General features: G+C 36.6%; 1 protein-coding gene across 3 annotated transcripts in view; it reads left to right on the plus strand.

The window, feature by feature from the left end:
- The window catches only part of BCAR3 (BCAR3, NSP family adaptor protein), a 90,725-nt gene that overhangs the window by 11,448 nt on the left and 57,124 nt on the right, over nucleotides 1-22,153 (plus strand). The window contains exons 2-3 of one of the 3 annotated variants that reach the window (XM_027879973.1): nucleotides 10,341-10,455; nucleotides 13,233-13,347. The exons of 1 other annotated variant lie outside the window; for it this stretch is intronic. In XM_027879973.1, coding sequence (XP_027735774.1) covers nucleotides 10,369-10,455; nucleotides 13,233-13,347 — 202 coding nt within the window. In that variant the 5' untranslated portion in view covers nucleotides 10,341-10,368. Of the gene's footprint in view, nucleotides 1-10,340; nucleotides 10,456-13,232; nucleotides 13,348-22,153 lie in introns of those variants that run through there. One more of the 3 variants, XM_027879976.1, reaches the window with a different exon arrangement.

The raw sequence follows: 22,153 nt of genomic DNA on the forward strand, positions 1-22,153 counted from the left end.
CCAGGTTTACAGACTCTTCCACTAGTGAAACTGCACTATTGCTCACATAAGGTTGGGGGGAAAAAAACAAACAAGGACAATTCTAGTCATTGCTGTGTGACAACTTTTTCTCTAATCATATTTTACTGCAGAGTTTCAGCTATTTGTTTTGGTCTGTGCTAGATTCTTGTTCTCTATTCTCTTTCCTTACTAACTTCAGCTTAAAATTTTCTTGATGTTTTATGGCTGGTTTTAGCTACTGTTTTTCTTCCTCTTTATTGCATCTCACATTTATCTGTCTGTGCCTTTCTTATTAATATGGAGTTTATTTCCTACTTTTTGAAAATACTCTTAGAAGGACTTGTCTAGAAGTGGATTCCATGAAACTGTAAGAGGGAAAGTGAGAAGTTAATGGACAAGATGGCATGAGGAGGAAGATAAAATAGAGTTGTTTAGTTATACGGAGAAAGACTTCAGAAAAACTGCAATAAAATTTTAATATATTAGAATTAGCAAAAGCTCTTTAGGAAACTAATCTTATACTCTGCCCATGAGGTTTGGGAACCATCAGTAAGTGCAGTGCTCTTGACAGGCGTTCCACTGTCTTTCTATGTACAAGTTCTGTACATCCAAGCTCAGCCATGTCATTAGAACTGAGAGCTGAAAATTCCCTTACAGTGTTAAGTATCTTGTGGAAATATTCCTTTTTATTGTAGCTTGCAGTACTTGAGAGTCTTTAATATAGTCCTCTCAACTACATACTTTAGTACAATAACTCCTGTGTTACAGACCGGTGCACTTCTTTCATCAAATTTCTGGATTTATCAGATAATGTTAGTGTGACTTTTAAAATTATCATGGATACTTGTGCTAATAAACAGCAGGTTTCACAATGCAGTGCTGTCAGCCTTGAAATTTGCTTGCCCTCTTGTTCCAACAGAGAACAGACCCTCCCCCCACAGCAAGCCTAATGCAGGCTCACTTTGAAAGCCTATGTATTGAACAAGCCCTGCAGGACAGGAGAGGAGCTAGGTTCTGGTTTGGTTTTGTTCTGTGGGATTCTGCTGCTGATGTACAAGTCTGTGTTACTTTTGCATGCAGATTTGCTTTTGTATTGTAAACACTTAGAATGTCTTTGAAATAGGTGGGGTATTAAATGAAGGAAAAATATATCAAAGCAGAACTGCTGTTACTACTGCAGAGTGTTGTAAATGAGCTCTGTCTTCTTTTGCTCTTCTAATGAGAATACATAAAGCTTCAGACAGATGTCAGAGCAAAAGTTTAAGGAGTTAAACTCCAGTGCTTAAAAGAAGCTTTCCTTTCAGGTTGTACTTGATATAGTATAAAATTTGAGATGAGTTTATCTGATAATTGCAAGATTACAGACAGCACAATCAAAGACAAAGTAATTCTACAGGTAGAAGCCCAATGCCTCATCTGAAATGTGTTGAGATTTTAACCCAATATAAGGTACACTTGTGTCACTGCACAGGTGTTCAGATATTGCTGCAAATTAAGGGCTTGGCTGAAGCAATCAGCTTGGCTCTGAATCTCAGCTGAGTTTCTCGAAGTTACATTTGAGAACCAAAGTTCTACTTCAAGGTGTCCTTCACTGCAGCAGAATGGATCATCCTGTCTCTGCATTCGTGCTGTTGTGGGAGCAGATTGCTACAGAATATGCTGAGGCAAAGCTGGAGAACCTTCTGTTGGAGGGGGTCAGTGCACAGCACAGTGTGGATAGAAGCTTGTAATGAGGAATGCTGTAGTACAGAAGTCAGCAGGTAAGAAAAGTTCAGTGGTGATGACAGAAATCAGTAGAATGCAGCCTTCATTCAAGGGTGGTTTGTGGCTTGAATTCAGTAACACTGCATCCCAGAGTAGGAGGGAAACAGGAGGGGACTGGAAAGAAATCCTTTAGGCTATCTGCAGAAATACCAATAAAACTGATGTGTAGAAAGACTTGTTAAAGAATTAAGTTTGCTACCACAAAATTAATCAAAAATGCTCTGAACAAATTTGAATTGGCATTGCAAGTTTAGACCGGCTCTTATCTACCCGTGGTGTTTTTTATCTGGCTCTAGGACTCCTGGCACTGCTTGTACCATATCTTCAAAGGGAAAGGAAATAGTTCTTTGTTTTTTAAGAGACTTGCCCTGCATTTAGAGAAGTATGACTGGTAGCATTTTTATATGTAAACTCAGATGATTCAAAGAAATTCCTGACTTGCTACTAGTGTTTTCTCCAGCTAGAACCCAAGTATTTCAACATTTCAGCTCATTCGCAGTTTGGGTCCAAAGGTGTAATACAGAAACAAGCTATTGCTTTTTGCACATATGGTCAGATGTAAGTAAAGGATCTGACTGCTACAGGCAGACTGACTTACTAAGAAGGTTGATGAGATTATGACCCATCTTGCCCTTTATGGCTGAGCCCCACATAAAGCAGCTTTTTAAGTGTTGTAATTTTTAGCCCAAGTTGTAATGATACTCAGACTTTTTTTTTATTGCTAGTTGTCTCGGTGCAAGTTCTGTAGCATTTTGAGTTCTAGCTCTAACTGTCATGTATGCAAGGACATTCAGTTTAGAAAACAGAGAGAACATCAATCTAAAATTAAAATAGAATTTATATCAAAACTTCCTTTCTCACAGCTTTGTGCCAGTGATTTACAGAATTATTCTCACTGAATACAATAGTTTATTCTAGTAAACCTGCTTATTTGGTCTTGACAATCCTAAAGGTTTTTTCCAACCAAATGATTCTATGATTATTGATCATCTTCAGGAAATGCACTTTTTTTTTCTTTTCCTTTGTAATTATCAGTTGATTAAAAAGAAACAGATCAGTGTGAAGTTTTACTTTCTGAGGGTGTTGAATTTACAGTTAAATTATTTTTAATTTCAAAGTTAGTTTATTCTTATTGCTTATTATGCAGCTTTTTGTATATCTGGAGGTAGCAACTAGCATGTTGTGTTCTGCTCTAAACCCCTAAACAGTTCTTATCACTTCATTGCAAAATAAAAGTCAACAAAAACGGATAGAAAAGTGTACCAGGTGTGACTGTGGCTTGAAGTACCAGACTACTGGGGGGGAGTGAGAGGCAAAGAGTAGGAAGTAATTGTGGAGTCTGATCAGGAGTTCTGTGTCTACGAACAGCCTTAGTAAAAAAATATGTGGCAGTCCTACCATTTGCTTCCCATTCTGAAGGACAGAAGAGATGAAGAGGAATATACTAAAGGATAAAACATTTCAGAAACCTATTGCAGTAGTAACCAGTAGTTAAAGAACTTGAGACAGGCTCTCTAAGTGGTTCGGGATCTGCACATTTTTTAAAAATGCACACTCTGTAGGGGCATGGTTTGGTTTTGTTTGTTGAGTAACACTTGCACCATTCTGTATATCCAGTTTAGCATTTTACCACACAAACAGTAAACTTGTTGCAATGGAGGTGAGGAACCTCTGGATTGCTATGGCTGAGGAACTAAAATGAGCAGGACTAGTATTTTTTAAGTTGGATCAGTCCACAGTAAAATTTTAGCAAGGAATCACAGCTGTAATTTCATTTTCTCTTGATCTCCTCTCCCGTGGAGAGCTTAGCATGCTAGCTTTAACCAGATTTCTGGTTACACAGCATACGTATTTACAGTCTGCTACTATCTGGCTGTTCAAGCTGAGAAGCAGCTGTGGAGTCTTTTCAACAGTGTATTCTGGCTCAAGTTCAGCATTGAACCAACATGCTGCTTATGATTGGCTTAATGTGCAGGTAGGATGAACTCCTATCTAACTACAAAAGACCACACAGACATACAGAAAGAGGCAAGACTTACTAGACTGTAGTGATCAACACTCTCTGTTGAAATGTTTTATTATCTTAGTTCTATTTATTTATTTAACTAGAGTCTGATCTCATAAATACTGTTACAATTAGCCCTAGCCTTCAAAATACCTGCTAAGTTGCATGTACTGAATGTATTTGGAGATTTGTATTAGTTTTTTCTGGTGACATGCTAGGTTTGTTAGTACTTGATCACCTGATTGCTGTCACATCACGTGCATTAAGCACAAACATTTACCATTCCTGTGAATGAAAAAACATGCACAGTACACTGTTCATTTTAACTCTAGGCCAGTTGTGGGAGGACGTACAAAGTAGTCTGGGCATAGTGATGGAGTTAGGGAATATGCTGCGTCTGTTGTTGAAGTCTGCAAGAGCAAAGTGACACTTTCAAAATTCTTTGAACTAATTTGTGCTAGTGGAGCAGCTTTGTGCCACATCCACACTGCAAGTGAAATGCAAGAACATTTGCGTTGGTCAGACCAAAAGTGTGTAAGTCCCTTCCTAGGACAAGCTTATGCTTATAGAAGTATACAGGGATATTTATTACCCCAGCATGTCACCACAGCTGCTGGTAGTTCATCCTGCTTTTGAGCTTTGGTTTGATAATTAAAAATCTATTGATGTTATGGAATGGAGAAAGTTGCACTCCTGTATGTAAGGAAAGTAAATGAAGGGTGGTTGGTCTATGCCTTCCATAAGCAGCACATAACGAATGATGAACCACTGTCTTAGCTGTTTCTAGTAAGCTACTGGTGATTATTATTGACTGCCCAGAACTGAAAATACCTGATTTGAAGTCTGACATAAGGATAAAGTAGCTCTATGTTTATGGTATTATTTGTGAAATGTCTGGAATGAAGATCTGCTGTGTGGTTGCCGAACTAGTATATATTAAAGTCCTGATTGGTACTTTGTGGACTATTTATCTTTACATAAACATTGGCCAGAACAGCATATACTAGTTGAGTAATGTTTTGTATTTGTTTCTCTGTAGTCTGCAACAGATTTGCTAAATGTTGTATTGACTTAAACATCCATGTCAGAAGTATCATTTCAGTAACTAGAATGCCAACAATATTTAAGCTAAGGGTTTCTTTTCAAAGAATTCAGTATCCTTGTGTCCTTCACAGCAATTTGTCAAAATTCTACCAAAAATATTTTGAGTATAATAGCTTAAAACAAGTTGAACAAGGAAACGTGAAGCAAATCAGGGACTAAAATAAATGAATGAAAGTATTGATAGTCTGTTCAGCATATTACGTGCTACTGCATATTCCTACTAGCTCTGAGCACTCTTGAGCTATTCTTGTAAAAACCACTCCTTTAGGTTCAGGCTGAACAGCATGTGTAATGTCTGTGACAGTTTGAGCCTTGGAGATGGAATTGGTTGAACAGAGTAGTCTATTCAGATAAATGTAGGGAATTCATTCACATGGAAATTATTCCTGGCACAGTAGAAACAAAGTATGAGTGAAAGAGGAAACAAAAAGGAGCCACGGAGAGCTGCACTCCCAGCACCAGTAAATCAGCAGAACTTCATTGTTCACCATAAATGTAAGTTACTTTATATCACATTAGTCTCACCCAAAGTTTTAAGAGGTAGTAGTGACACATAGCCCTGCAGTAAAAGATTGCTTTAGATTAATTTGAAACCTGGTTCTCATCTATGTGTCTAAATAAACCATGTTATGCCAGTAGAACAGCAAGCTTTAAAGTGAAATGATTTTCATCTTTCTTAAAAGCCCAGAGATGTTTTCCTACAGTACTGAAAAGTTGGATGAGACTAGTTTAAATCAGAAAAGGGTAGAAAAAATGCAGAGCTAACTAGCACCAGCAAAATCCTAGTATGATACCTATGAAATCTGTATTTTTCTGAGTTTTGTTGTGTCAGATGTGTTTCCACTAGGAGGAGTTATCATCATGTCCTTACCCTGTAAGATTATCAGACTTGTGCTTTAAGTCATTTGATGAAAATGCAATTACCTGTAGTGACATTGTGAAATATCTGTAAAGTTTACCTACATCTACCTAGCTTGTAGTGCAGAAACTGCTGATTGGTATCAATATAAATGTGAAAGGATGCTTGCAGCTTGTGATATCCTGCAAGCAAACTTATGTTTGTTATTTGCCTTTAGGGCAAAAATTCAGTGCATTTCCTAGAGATTACAATTTATTTTCAATTTCATGTTTTCCATAGAATGTTGTGATAACTTGAGAATTTCAGAGTTTTAAATCATGTTTTAATACAGTTAAGGGAAAACCTTGAAATGAAATGTCTAGAAAGTCCAAGAAAGAGTCAAGAAGGGTAAAACATAAATCTCATATATACATAGTTTTAGGATTTTTTTTTTTAGTTCTTTCTTGTTTAACACTTCTGTTGCAAATACTGATTATGATTTTTAAATATGGTGGTCTAGAAGTTCCAGTGGGACATTCTTTCATTTGTATTTTAAATGCAATGTAATAATGTTACTGCTCGGATTTAAGTGCTTCCTTTGACCTGTTTGCCACTCAGGTGTTGCAAGATAATGGTATACTTGGAGCTACACAGTTTTGCTTTGTTTCTCCTACTGTTTCCCAGTATTCATCTCTTTTCATCAAATCACAAAACATGGTTCTAGTAAAATATATGTTTGGTTGCTTTTCAGCAATGTAGCTTCTGCATAGGCTCCCATGACATAGAGAGACCTTCCTCAAGCCTATCCTTTCATTAAGAGAAGGGGACTGTTTAGGAATATATCAACTTGGTATGCTTAAAGGACTTCAGCATATGGGCAACTCCCTAATTCCATCTCTATGCCCAGACTACTTACTGTACATCTTCCCACAACGGGCCTGAAGCTGCACCTATTTTATATGCTGCTTTCTAAAGCAAAAGAAAAGAGATGTTAAACCTCTTGGGTATCACATATAAAACACCTTTCCTTGTGCTTTTGAATCAGATACGTATCCGTATGTATGATTGCAGCTGTAAGCATGTTTAGGATAACTCAGAAAAGCACTCTGAAAGGGAAAGTGAAGGTCAGTTCAGTTGACCAGAGAGCCACCTTAGGAACCTCCCATTATTACTCATTTGATAACTTTTTAGCAACAACTTAATTTCATAAAAGCCTCTGAACAGCTGGTGGTCAGAATCAGAATGATACAAACCTAGGTTGGATTCAAATTGCTTATTTTTATGTAAACCCCCCTGAAAATGTATAAATTACGGGGGTAGTACTTCAAGACCTTCCACATAAGGATTCCAGAGTAACTTCACTCTTACGCTAAGTGATAACAGAAGTCTAACTGAATAAACAGAAGCAAGTCATGGAGCAATACTGGTTGTATCTCATAAGAATCTGGTGACCTGACTAAACCTATGATGATGTCTTTTTGCAGGCCCTGAGATGTACAGGAATTGGCAGTGTTTAGAATTGATAAATAGAACAGAGGTCTTGTATTGCCTTCCAATATCTGCTGTCATTTATGTTTTTATTTCCTTGCTTCCTCTGGAAGGGAAGGAAAAGGGGGAAAAATATGTGCCCAACATCTGCCACACGCCTTGTCAGTGTGTTTATAACCATATTTTGGATCTTAAAAAATGTTGGCATTACCTGTCTTAAGCAAAAGTTAATCCTATTTTCAGAGATAAAAATAAGTGGTATAAAAGTAGAAGAATAATAGGAAACTCCTTCTGCCTACAAACAGTTCTCATAATGGTATATTTAGTGGGTTTTACAATGTATTTTGTAACTCCATTTTACTCTTAACCTTGATCAGGCTATATCTTGAGTCCTGATTACTAGGCTGTACCCTGTCCAATTAACATTGTCATATTGATTAAATAAGAGTTGTTTGAGTTAATGTTTTTTGTTATCTTTCTTCACCAAAACTATCATTAGCAGAAAGATCAGAAATGCAATTTGTTAACTTGTGAGAGAAAGGAGAGGTTTTTTTTCCATTAAGCTGTAGGAACCAATTTTTATTAAAACAAAAGGGATAAATCTACACAGGTGTTAACAAAGACTTAATAGCCATAAAATAATCCCATTCTAGGGTGAATTGCACAGTACGTTTGAAAGCAATGCCTCTTGTACCTCTTCTTGTCATATAAGAGCAACATTTCCTGCTTGCAGTTGAATTTTTTTTTTGCATGGAGGTTTAGAGGAGGGGGAGTATTATTATTTTGGTTTGGTTTTCTTTTCTTTTTTTTTTTTTTAGTTTAGTATAAATTAATAACAGAGCAAATGCAGCTGGCCAAGTAAGATTAGACAGCCACTGTTTATCACTGTATTGTTAAAAAGAATGTTCCTCTGTGGAGATTCTGGGATTCCTTTCATGCTTAGTAGAGAATTTCTCTTTGTTCTGGAATGATAAATGTGATGACTCTCCACCAGTTCCTTTAGATATTTTCTTTAATTGTCATGTACTAACATGGAATCTCAGAATTCACAATGAAATACAAAATCTGTAGTCTTAAAAAATATATTCTTAGTGAACTTGTCAATTGTGAAAACAAGTTCCTTTATACAACAAATTTCATGTCTGTTACTTTAAAACATATGAACCAGAAAAGAGCTCTTTGTCCGTGGCTTTACTTACGTTCTGACCAAGTAGCTTTTATCTCTCTGAGCATCATATGGCTTTCATGCTGACCATCTTGCAATCTGAAAGTACCTGTTTAAAGCAAGCCAATAAATGAAAGACGTCAATGGCTGAGCTTGTCCTCGCCTCACGTAAGAATGTTCTCTGTGGCTTTCACATTCCTCGAGGAAATTCTTTTGTGGTGTGTCAATTAAATGTTGAGATTTTCTGGTCAATGTTACTCCACAAGATGCTCTTAGTTATTGTAATACCACCATTCTTTAGATGTTTACTCGTCATCCATAGCCTGTAATATTTTCACAATAATAAAAACTTGCAATAAAGCAAATAATAGATCAGAGTCTTCCAGTGGACAGTAGAAGGATTTCACAATGTGATTTGCAAATTAGCAGGTTTGTTCTTTAATGGATCGTGAAGTGACGAATTCCAGAATTCCAGCTTTCCCAGTGTAATGGTGTATGTCTCTCTGAAGTGTAAGCATTTTGACTTGTTTCCAAAGTTGAGCACCGAGACAAAATTCATAGAGGCTTCCAAAAACAATGTCTGGTCCAAAACATTGTGTATATTACTAATAGTAGCTGTTCTAACTGAAATGCTTCAAAATATTTCTAAGAATGTATTGTGCTTTAATACAGGTAATAGTGCTACTGTGGCCTACCTTTCTGCAGAACATTAGTTTTAGGTTTGCAATTTATATTAAAAACAAACAAACAAAAAAAGCTTCAATGCTTTTCTAATGTTCTAAGAATTATGAAAATGCTCGATGGCTTTCCCCATGTGACCAAAAGCAACACTGACTCTTTGCTGACCATTACATGTCAGCCTTTGGGCAGCTTCTTGTGTGTTCAGAGTAGGCAGATGTCTTGGAACATGTGGTCTGTAGCTGGAAAGCCTTAATTCCCGTTGGTTTATACAGAGCTAATGAGCGAGTACTTTTCCTGCAGTATAGATGAGAGGAAAATCTTCAACTAAAAATAAAATATAAAAAATGTACAATAAAGTCACTAGGTGTCTGAACATGAGAATCTCCTGCCTCTGGCATCCGTGTTCTGATAGGAAATGTTCAGATTGCAAGTTACAGATTAAGAATTGGGCATCCTTGAATTGATTTAGGATATGTCCAAACTTGCACTTAGACATCTCTTCAGAAACTCAGCAATTCTTGGAAGCTTAAGTATTTGTCTATGTAGATCTTGCATAACCACTTACATAAAGCAGTGATATTGGGAGAATATTTTGTGTGTCTGTCTTTTATCTTCTGATGTCTATCGTGTGTCCATCTTTTATTTCATTTTAGCAACTGCAACAAAAATGTATTTTTATTTACAGATAACTCAAATTCAGATGACATGATGGAGAGCAAACTGTAAAAAAACTCTTTCCTTTTCTTCTTAGAAATACTCCATAATGGGTTGACTAACTATTTTGTTTGTCCCATCTTGGACAAACACCCACTACAGAATCTTAGTCAAAATGACTGTCTTACAGAGAATGCAGTTTTATTTACATCCTTCATATTCCTACAGAAAACATTACTGCATTTGCTATTCCTCTTCATTTAATGCACTTTGTCACGGGTCACATGTGTAAGAAGAGTGGCATTATCACTGAAGGAGTGGATCGAGGAACTTTGTATTGTCATTGAGTAAAAAGGCCGAGTATATTTTAATTGATCCTACAGTATGCAGTGACTCTGTTGATTCATCTTCTAAAAGATTCATTCAGCTATGAGAACTAAACAGAATATAGTCTTTAACATTCCCTACTTGTATGAGGATAACAATGAACTAAATATTAAGATCCTCATGCATGGGTAACTAACACTTTCTTGGCTGCATGGTAAGAGGTAATCTTTGGCCACAACAGTGAAACTTGCATGTTATGAAGTGCTTTCTGGGTTCACTCCTAAGCAATGTTATTTGTAATTTTTGTTTTTCAGAGTTATAGCCATTGTGAGGTAATAGATAATGAAGTATCTACCCATTTCTAACTGGCTAAGCCAGCTTGGTCTTGCAGAGTATTGCACACTCTTTGAACAATATGATGGCATTGAGGTAAGAATTGTCCTCTTTTAATAAAACTCTTGAGAAACTGTTAAACAAGGTGATGTAATACAAATGATTAATGTTCTGTGATATGATGCTGGAGCAAAAAACCCCTAAAGACAGATAGTTTGCTTTTGTCTTGGGAAAGAGCGAAAATAAAAACAATGTCTCTTGCAACTGTCTGCTCAAAGTCACAGAGAAATAGAGTCACTGGTGGGCTGGATAAAAGGAACATTTTACTTTTATATATATATATATATATATATATAAAATGCTGCTGTAATGTTTATAATGCTGCTTGCCCTATTTAATCGTGGCTGTCTCAGATTGCAACAAATGGACATGCTCACCAGAGCAGGAACACATAGATAACTTCTGTTCTGCCAAAACTAACAAATAAGTTTCTTAAAATTCAGAAGTAGATAAAATATAAACTTATGTGCCAGTTTTTATATCAAGTTGTTTACAGGTAAAGGGATTCTATGTGACTTAAAAATAATCTTCTCTACTGAGCAAATACCACATTAGAGAAGGACCTTACATTTGTAATCTTGAAGATCCCTAGAAAATTATTTAGAAATTCTTAGGAAGCCCTTTTATTATTTATTTTAAATTGTCTTCTGCCTTACATCTGTGCTGCTCGTATACCAGAATTCTTAGTGAGTGTCGTGGTAATGTCATAACCCAAGGAAAATAAAAAGAAAAGGATTTCAAATCTAAGTAGAATATGTCCCAACTAGAAAAAGAACAGCATTTTTTACTTTTCCAAATTGATTCAATCAGCAAGTCACTGGAAAATGTTCATGTGCTTCACACTGCTGTTGTAACACAGAGGACAGTAATGTAGAACCCTGTGGCAGCTGTTACAACAACCAACAAACAAACAAAAATCCTGCAACACAGATAGTTTACAGCTTACAGAGCCTGAAAGCTGCCTGAAAGAAGTTTTTGCTGAAGTGCAAAACTTAAAAGTAGACTTAGTGCATCATTCTGGATACAGTGGACTTTCTTCAATTTCAAGGGCATGAGTCAGAATTCCAGTTCTGCAATATCTGTAGATTACAAGCATTCTATGATCTCTCAGTTCCTCAGCCAAACTTAATATTTTTCTGAAACAAAACTTTAATTTAAGAAAATGCCTGATGAGCTTGACTTCACATACCAACCTGCTTAATACTAGACATGTGTTTAAGAACCATGGTGAACCAAACTTCTAAGTTCTTGAAAGTCTAAATAATTGCCTTTGATGTCTTCTACTTTTAAAAATAATTACTAATAACTATTTACACTGGTTTTTTATCTCTGCAGTAGAAGGTATGATTATATCCATTTTGCTGAGGAGGACAGTGATGCACACTTTCTTGACTTAAATTATTTTTTGCTAAGTAGACACAGTTCTTGGGTTTCATTTGACTGCTCTGGCCGGTTCCGAATCCAGACAAGAATGTGCTTATGATCTTGAATGAAGAAAGAATACTTCAAGGCAGGACACAGTTCCACCTGAGAAATAAAATTTCCACACAAGAATGTTGTCATCTGTAAAATGCAGCAAGTTCTTCAAAGCTACTAAAAGAATCCCACCAAAATTTTTGCATTTGGGAAAAGCTAGAAAGAGATAAAATAAAAGTAATAATTGCTCAACTCCCTACTTTCATGTCATTAGTTAGCTATTAGTTATCATTTGAGAAACACTTAATATGACATTTTCAGGCATGAATAAAGTTCTCTAACAGCTTTTGAAAGTGTTAGCTAGTGACAGAAGAAATTGAGGCTTTCAGTAGTTAGAGCACTACTCACTCTAAAGCAAAGAATGCCTTTGCAGTGGGTTTGGTATGAAAGAAAAGTTTTTAAATTGCAGTTTCAAAACCAGGGGCTCAGAGTAGAAATTCTGTGTCAATTGCCTTATTATTTACATAGTGAATCAATCAGATATTGTATTTTAGGTTCCTAGGCCTGAACTGTCAAATCTCCGTTAGAAAAGGCTACTCGCAGTTAACGTCACTTGCCAATAACAATATGAAATACATTCTGTGTGCTTCTCTTTATCTAATTTACAGTGAAAATAAAGAACAGTTAAAAATATAAATAAATATATTTTGCAATATTTTCTATTTTTTCTGAAAGTTTCTGTCATCAGCTGAAGCTTTCTACATACTTATATATCAACATCAAATTGAAATTCTGTACTGATTTATAAATAGTGGCTGGAGTTATTCAGAAACTTATTTTGAAAGTAAAATAGTGATGATTTTGTGGAGAGAAAGGGTAATAAAAGAGAACAGTTCAGGTTTGATTACGCAAATGCATTATATGGAAATTTATGTTCTTCTAAACAGTGTCACAGCCCGTATTATCTACTGATTACAATTAATATCCTCTTCATTATACAAAACCTTCCTTCCCAATATTATTATTCCCATTAGTTCACCCTGAGATTTATCTTCATTAGTTTAAGTGCAATTAACATATTAGCACTCTTGGCTAGTTTTGGGGGGGGTTTTTACTCGAAGGAATTGTTATTTTTAGAAATTCTCCAGCTAATTTGACCAGTTTTGTTTTGAGAAAAAATTGAGAGATAATGAATTAATGTTTTAATAGAAAAAAATCCTCATCCCAATCAATGACAGAGCTTACCATGATTAAGGGGCTTCAAATAACATATAAATATACTTATGTTTGCTGCTATGTAGCTTATGGTATCAGAAACAACAGGACTATCTGAAAGAAATTTGAATTATCCTGTACTACTGTGTATAGTATGATCCTTACTCTGGCATTTGCTACAGGACTTACTCCATCTTACAGAAGTTGATCTTAAAAAGCTGGGAATTGAAAACCAAGGGCACCGAACACACCTCATTTCCAACATCCTGCTGCTTCAGGAGGTAAAAAGAAAGAGAGGTAAGATTTCCTAAAGACTAAGAGAATGAGTTAAGGCAACCCGAGTTCATCATCACAAAGGATGATAAACTGATTGAGCCTAGAACACTGCTCTGATTGCAGATCACAGGGGTACTTTACGCTGAAAATAAGAATAGTTAAATATTAGTTTAACTAAAGTAAACATAAATATTTTGCTAGGGTTTGACAAAATAATATAACCTGTACTTTTTTAAAAAGTTGCCATTTAGAAAAGGTTCCACTTTCATTTCAGTTTTTCTTACTCTCACAGTCTTCAGCTTAATAAGACACAGTAATGTTAATATCCCATAACTGATGGAAGACTGTGTCACAAATGCTTTTCTCATTTGGAAAGATGGTATTAAAAGATATAAACCAGGCTAATTTGTGTATGTGCCATTTCATCACTGCTGAGGAGAGAGGAGGAGAGCTTACACAGGCAGTTCTGCCCCTTTTTATCCATTAGGGACTTTGCTATAAATCAAGAGTTAATCACTGCATCATTTGCTGCTTTTGTGATGTTTTTATCAGTTCAGTATCAAAATTCACTCAAGTTCATGAGAGTTGTAACAAGCTCTGTAAGACATTCTATTTTGAGTGGAAGGATATAGTGAGACGTTATGCAGCTGTGACTTGTACAGGATATTTTCAGAATTGTTCACAAGATGATAAGGCACAGGTATTATACATTCTGGCCCATAATTCTAAAGATCACTGCCTAAGGCTTTTACAAATTTAGTGTGATGTGGTTATTTATTTGGCTAACAAGTAAATAACTTTTACCTTCTCTTAGTCAAGATAAGACTTTTGAAGAATGTGTAGAAATCAAGTATTCATAAAATATCTTTAGCTACTTAAGTTTTCAGAAGAAACTAGAACCGGTTGTATACAAGTAGATCAGTGTACATCTTCAGTATTTTCTAAGGAGTTCAGAATGGGTTTAACAGTTGCATAATTTCTACAGTTCTTTTGTTTGAAAGTCTTAAAATTTGAATATAAATATGACATTTTTGTAACTGCTACTGTGAACAGATTAGGAAATTATTTAAGTTGATGACTGCAGTGAAACTAGATGTGTTTGTCTTGATACTTGTTTTCGCGTGACATTGAGACTGCATTTTGTAGTCTTCAGGTACTGGAGTGAGAAATATATTACAGTTGTCAATGTACCACTTTTTTCAGAAAAAAAACCGTTTGAAACTGCCATTCATGTGGTAAATTGATTTATATATACTTATGTAACATTTCAGTCACCTCATTGGACTGTTCTAACTCATGGAATGTTGTGCTTCAGATATGTTAAGCTACATCTAATCATGTGATACTGATGACAATTTCAGTGAATTTGAATTTGAGTGAAACATTTTCTTTCTAAACTGGTATATATCTGTGGGAGTGGTTTGTCCTTCAGACATAGGTATTGCCAAGTGACAGTTTTAGGATTTTGGGGTTTCTTTGGCAGTTAAGTTCTAGAGCTCAGTTCAGTAAAAGTAGTGCTGGTTCATGTTTTTATGTGAATTTATCTTGAGCAATGTTTCCATTCACTGTGCGGTTTTGGCTAATGAAAACAATTAAGTGTGTAATTGAATTACGTGCTTGAAAAAAGAGACAAATTGATCTCTGAGATCTGTTTACACCAGGTTATTTCCATACTAGGTAGCTTTGCCTATTGTATTAAAGAATTCTGGGAAGATTGCAAAGCGGATTGGTTCAGTCAGTCATACACTAGTGCAGACTGTTTTGTTTTCACAGTAGGGATTAATGGTTGTTATCTGGTCTGCAGCCTATTATGACATGGCTGTGTTTTATGTCTGTCTTTGACACAATGCTGTGTCTAGGAGCAAAGTGCCTAATCAGTTAGACTGAAATGCTGGTTTTTCAGAACTGAACTATACTGTAGTCAGACATTAGAATAAAACTTTAAAAAAAAAATTCTATTAAATAAATACTAATGTCCTACTAATGTACTTACCAGAACAGAACAAAGGCTTCTTATTCTGTTTGCTGTTACTATGAGCTTTAAACGACAGCACTGTATTTGTTGCTGGTTCAACAGTTTCTACATGGTGCTTGATGTGATAAGTCACTTTAATATGTCAGAATTTTCACAAAGTTAATTTTATAGGACATTTCTTTGTCCAGTGAAGTTAAATTTTGGAAATTTTTGTGAAAACTTTTTCTTTTCTAAAATGTTACCTTGGTTCTGAAACTACTTTGAATAGTCTCACTGTCTCACTTCACTAAGATTTGGATGTGTAAAGTTACTTGGGCTGTGTTTCCACAGTAATTAATACCAAGATCTGTGCATTGACATAAGTTGATTTGGATGAAATATGTGCATGTGGTCACATTCTGTTGAATTAGGCAGAGTATACAAGATGAAATTCACTAGCTTGATGCTTTTACACTACCTGTATGCCAGCCAGTGATAGGGAAGTGATTAGGATAACTGGTTTGGTGTGAGTAGCATTAGCTAATCAATAGGAAAATAGCCACGCAAAATTGTTAAACCACTTCAGTCCAATAGAATAAATTTTATAGTGGATCAGTGCATAGAATAATGGGGCTTTGATATTTTTGATCACTGTCAGAAAACTGAAAGGCTGCTGTGCTGTTGATTCTTGACCTTATTTGAAGCTGGGGTTCCACAGTGCCAACCTAAGCAGTTTGTACCTTCTTCAGCTTTCCTTTAGCTGCTTTTCCCCATCTCTGTATCATTCCTTTCGTTGTCAGTAAAACTATCCTGCAACTGCATCAAAACCCATTGGGGAATATATCTAGCTGAAAAAACCTTTCCCCCCCCATGTTCGTCCCCATCAAGTCCCCGTGCCAGCTCTCTGTTCAGCTGCTCAAAGGCTCCTACAAACATGAATGGCTGTGGAAGACACAGCAGAGCTGAGCCCTGGTGACTGAAACAGCCCTGCTGCCTAAACTGAAACCACAGCTGCAGGTGTTAGTGGGAGACAAGTCACTCTGCTCCCTCCACTATGGAAAAGTGACAGATGAATTCAGCAGATGATTCAGTTCACTACCTTTTGTAGGGGGTCTATATTTTATTATTGATTGTATAGATATCCCAGGATGGTTGACTTTCACTTTGGAAATGCTGACTGCTGGTGGAATTAATTTAGGCCTAAAAGTAGATGTCAAGTGAAAACATGAGAGAGCACACCAAACCATAGTGATGCTTTCCCAGAATACTTTCTCAGCCTCTAATCATTTAATCTAGCAAAAATGAAGTTTCAAAAAGGTATGAATGTGAAGAGACATGAATACTCTTTCCACAGTCCTTTTGCTTGTATCTGGACTTACCTCTTGATGTGCACTGCAGCACATTCTGCATCTTGATGTCCTGCCATCTACTCTCATAGCCGTTCATGTATTCAAAGCATGTTGTGCCTCCTTTGAGAGGTACCTTTTGTTTTCTATTCCAGGGAAATTGTAGAGTCAGGGGGTGAGGCCTGCAGCTTGCCTGGGCTTGTCGCAGTATGGGATCAAGAGGCATCCAAATTTTTTTTCTGAGAAAAGCAGAATACGGGCTATGCTTATAGGAATGTTCTCAGTGGCTGCCTAGCACCTTTTTTAAATACTTGCTTGGCATCTTTTGAAAGTCAGGAAATGGCATATCCTCTTCTAAAAGTACTTTCTTCTGGTATGAGAGAAACTGATGACAAATTAGGTGTGATCTGACTCCTGTATTACTCAAAAAGGTCTTCCTTTCCTGAGCAAGAGGCACAGCACTATGTCCTGTAACAACCAGCAAAGATTATTTGTTCAGGACAAACATTCTGACAGCTCCAGCCCAGTACTTGTGGAGTAGTGCTCCAGGAAGGAACCTCTGATACAACTGAAGCGGGGCTTGATGCTGTGTTAGATTGGAACAGGGCATTATTTAACCATGTTACCAAGTGCTACAGTCCTTAGGAGTATGATTTTTTTACGATTTCCTATGACCTATAGTAAAAGAATAAATCATGTTTCAAATGTGTTGAGGAATCCTACCATGAGGTGACCGGCTCCTTCAGTGCAGTAGAAATGTTACCTATAGAGAGGGTAATGTAAATGTATAAATGAAAATGTCTGTCTTGATACAATTAAAAAAATACCTTGGGTATTTCCAGACGTGGAAGATATTTCATGGTTCCTTTATGAATGCGAATTTAAATATAGGATTGTATTTGAAAGCTTTGTATCATTTGGCTATTAAAATATTTGGGTACATTTGTATGTATTTGTGATGTACATCACTGGTTAAGTTTTGAGTTTAAATATATATAGAAAGCTAAGTGATAAGAAGTTTGTTTAAGGAGGTGTTCTAAGAGCTGGAACTTTGTTTTTCCAGTAGCTTCTTTTAGCAACGTGAATTTTGAATAATAGCATTTTATGGCTTAATGTGATTTCATTAACATCTTGGAGTGTTTTTCTTTGAGAGAAAACAGATACAAAGAATATTTCCCTTTTGTCTTGTACAGGTTTGCTTATACAGAGTTTTAATAAGATATAATAAGATTTAATAAGATATATCATACAAATATACTTCGTTTATCATACAAAGAAGGCCTGCTTTAGTGGATTTAAGTGAAATATATACATTGACAAAATTGATTGTGAGTAAATAGAAAATAATGTGCAAAATCTGAATTAGATTAAATGCAATTAGTATTCCATAGCTTCCTGCTTTTGGTAGGGAAAATAGAATTGCATTTCAATTCTTAGATAACTGTTTCTGCCTATGGTGTATTTCTTGCTGTGCTGCAGTAGTGTGAAGTTAAATATGAAGTGCCTTCTTGCCATGTGGGTCTTTTCCCTGTCTTTACATAGAAGACCTAAGATGTGTTGTATTAAGAAGGAAGCTGAACAAGCAGTACAGAGCCTGCCTTGTGCTTGGGACAATATAAATACAGATAAGTACATCTTCAAAGAAGGTGAAAAATAACTGAGGGACTCCCTTAGACTCCCTTATGTGTTTTTATTAGATGACCATTATAATTAGCATAAATCCATGACTTGTTTTGCCTTGTCAACCCGAAATATCTTGCCTTTGTCACGCTCAGGTAAAGTCCTTTAACTCACTGTGGTTCTTTTGCTTCTCTTTGAAACATTACAAATGCAACCAGAGTGCTTTGGAGCAGTGGTATGTAGTGTCAACCTGTCAGATTCCAGACTCATGCTAAAGAATGCTGGTAGCTTTGCCAATATATGGAGAGGAAGCTGCTTTGAACACTTTGATCTGCATAATAGTTGAAGGTGGCATTGCTACATCTGTGGTCTATTTTGCTCTCACAGAGAGACACAAGGATTTGAAGTTTTTTGCCATTTCTGTTTGAGAAGGTCATAAATGTAAATGCTTTTACACAGTTGTTAACATACACCTCTGACAATACCATGTCAGTTGTTGGAAGTTCCAGATTTCCTTATTGGTGCTTCCTGGTCTTCTGTTTATCCTTACTTCTATGTCAGCTATGTTCTAAATGGAAAACATCTGCCACAGGCAAAGAGAGGCTGTTAATTCTCCTGTGTAAGAGACTTTTTACAAAAACATGGAAACCCAAAAACTTAAAGAAATTCTTGGCTCCACAGTAACAGTTCTTTCACTGCTAAAAACAAAGAGAGGAAAACAGACCCTCTGGTAAAAAGGGACACAAGTTGCTTCAATACCCAAATTGAAAGAGGGAGAGAGGAATCCATGCAATAATTTATGTTTAATAGTTTTTAAAATTATTAATTGGTTTTGTTAAAGATGGTTCTCTGTTTTCTTGTATTATATCTAACAATGACTGTACTTGGGATTTTTGGCTCCAGCAGTGGCTGATACCAACTGACTCAAAACACATGGAATTCTGTAGCTTTGTGCACCTCTAATAGCTGTTAACAGTGAAATTTTTTTTTTCAAATTCTCCCAAAAGTTTAATTTTATTTCTGACTTAAGACTTTCAATAGTGAGCTGCAGATTAGAGGAGTTTAGTAATAAAGTAATTCCTATTGGAAAACACAGATTTGTGAGAACTAAATTTTTAAGCCAGTAGTAAAGATCATTCTTCTGGTATTATACATACCCAGTCTGTACTTATCTAGGTGCAAAAATTAAATGTGCTGTAGCCAGAAACTCTAGCAAGCCAGAGCATGTTTGTGTTCCAGTTTGTCACTGAATGAGCTAAGGTTTATACAACTCCTGAAACCTTCTATCCATACTACAGCATTGCTTACAGGATGATCAGCTATGGGACATTTCTGCTTGCAAACTGTTCTGAGGCTGGGGATCATGAGGTTTCTTAACACCGACTCATAATAGATAATGCTTTGGGAGTTTCTGAGAGACCTTGTGTCTCCAGACCTAAGGCAGATCAAATAGCAAGAGTTGACGTTGGTAGTTTTATTATGGAGGTCTGGATAACTGCTGACTAAACACGCCTGTTTCAGTTGGCAGCCAGGGAGGATGTCAGAGAGCACGGTTGCCACAGCTCATAGTTTGCAAACTAAGTATTGTCAGATTTCTAGTGCTGGAGCATTTGGCATTTCATATTGTCATTCTTATTGTCCCAATATCTTCAATTAATTTGAAAACTACCAGTAAATAAGCTTGATTTCCTAGCCAATAACTATGCTGACCATTACTTTTTCTGTGTGGCATCTGTGGGAGTTGAGGCTTGAGTGTAGCATTTTGTTTGTTTGCGTCGTTTTTCTTCTAAGGCAAGTCTACAATAGAAACTTGCTTTGACTTTTGTTTATCAGGGAATAGGAAGAACTGCTGTGTGAGCAATTCATGCATGCCATGTCCTCATCATGTGTAGTTACTTCTGCATTTTATCACTGCAGCTGCAAAACAGTGCTTTTGGAGTAAATGTATTTTCTCCTGGTTATTTTAGGAAAAATGGAATTCTGATGCTTAAGGTTAAACTGAAAAGTTCCCATGAAACCTTTTGTTTTGTCCCATCATATTTTTTTGTTTGTTTTTGTAAGCCAGACACATTTGAAAATGGTCTCAAGAACTTGCACACAACTTGGCATAATTAAGGCATGCGAGCTACAGCATCAGTCCCAGTTGTGTTCCTCCTCATTTATCTGTTCAGATAGCTGCTTGTAGAGGTGTCTTGGTACTAAGTGGAAAGGTGCACCTGTGCACAGTCCCTTTCTTCAGAAAGCAGAAGTCAGGGGTGACCACAGAAGGGCACAGCAGTGTGTGGTGTGTGGTCAGCCAGGGAAGGGTTATGGCAGGTTTACAGGGAATGCTGTTGGCCAGGGCTTGACAGAGGTGCTGTGCTTCTTTCAGAACAGTGGTGCTTCCAGATTTCATCCCACATCTCAGTAAACCCATTTCCAAAGTGGATATAAAGGATGAAAACAACAAAAAGTTTTGAAATGAGGAATCTAGTCTAGCTTAATTCAAAGTAAATCACAACTCATGTAGCTACTGTGAATTCTTCCTTGTAGGAAAATTCTCTTTTACAGCTTTGCATCAAGTATGTGCAAGGATGGGTTGTGTCATCTGTGAAGGCAAAGACCAGTTTTCAATTTCACCGGAAGCCAGAATAAAACTTTAGGAAAAGAATGTAATGACTCATGCGAGAATAATCACAGCTTAGGCAGGGCTGCCCAGCTACCAGTCCCACTACTTAGCACACGGTCATGTTACTAAGGAAATTACTGCTCCTTTTCTGGTTCTTATTCATAAAAAATGACAAGCATGACACTACTTCCTATGTAGTTACAGCGCCTGAAAATTTCCTGAGTTCTTAGAATCAGCCAGTAGAGATCATCTTACGTGCTAAGGGATCTGTGTTTTGGGCATGGTTTTAGATGTCTTTTACCTGAACTGTGGAATGTGTGGTTTAGATAGAGAAGCAAGACATTTTCCTCTATGCAATTAGGAAAATAATGGTTTTCACTTCTGTAGCATCTTCCATTTGATAAGCTGATAAAGTGCTATACAGTTTTCCCTGTGAAAAATATCTTCCACTCTGACAGATGTTACAAAAATGTAAGTATATGTCATACAGGAAGTAAATGGGTCAGAGTATTAAACCTGAATGTGGACTCCAGATAACTCCTCTTTCTCTGTGCTCACCCTAATGCCATTTTTCTTGCACTGGACATATTAGTGAGACACTTGGGTGTCCAAAATCAGATCACAGTCTGTTCTTTGGTTCCTTTCCCCTCCCCCTTCTCTCTCCCTTCCTCAAGTATATTTGGAAGAAAAATCCTATGTGAAATATCCTAAGGGAACTCTCCACAGATTGTTACATGTGGCAGTGGAGTTCTGGAATCTGTCACTGTGCCTGCAACATTTCTGGTACCTCTCTATTCTCAGTACTTACCCGATTTTTTTCATAAATGGCAATGATAAAAGCTCAGTGCAATCAGCCGTTCAAGATTTGATAGCTCTCCTAGTTCATCAGTAGCTCAAATAACAAGGCATTTGGGGAAATACAATTGACAAAAGAATTAAGTGAGGTTTTGTTGTGGGTTTTTTGTAGATCTTTACTTCAAGGCTCTGTTCAGTTTCAATAGAATGCTATAATTTTCTGTAATTTGTGGGGACAAAAATATGTAAGTGTAGAAGTCTGTCTGTCAGCCACAAGGGGTGACTTATGTCCCAGCACAAGTAAATGGATCTTTCCAAAAACTGATGTCTTTCACATTTTCCTCAACTTTTCTGATTTGTAAGTTGTTGTAAAAGGTGTGTGGCAATACCAACACTGATAATGCTTCCTTATTGCTCATGCCTGCCCTCAGGAACCAAAGTGATATTGCTATGGGAAGGGGAGCACCAGTCAGAAATGCCACTGTAAGCTTCCTTTACTGTGGT

The sequence above is a fragment of the Empidonax traillii genome, unplaced genomic scaffold, assembly GCF_003031625.1.
Source record: "Empidonax traillii isolate 1590-97213 ecotype Southwest subspecies unplaced genomic scaffold, ASM303162v1 scaffold62:size2133460, whole genome shotgun sequence".
NCBI lineage: Eukaryota > Metazoa > Chordata > Aves > Passeriformes > Tyrannidae > Empidonax > Empidonax traillii.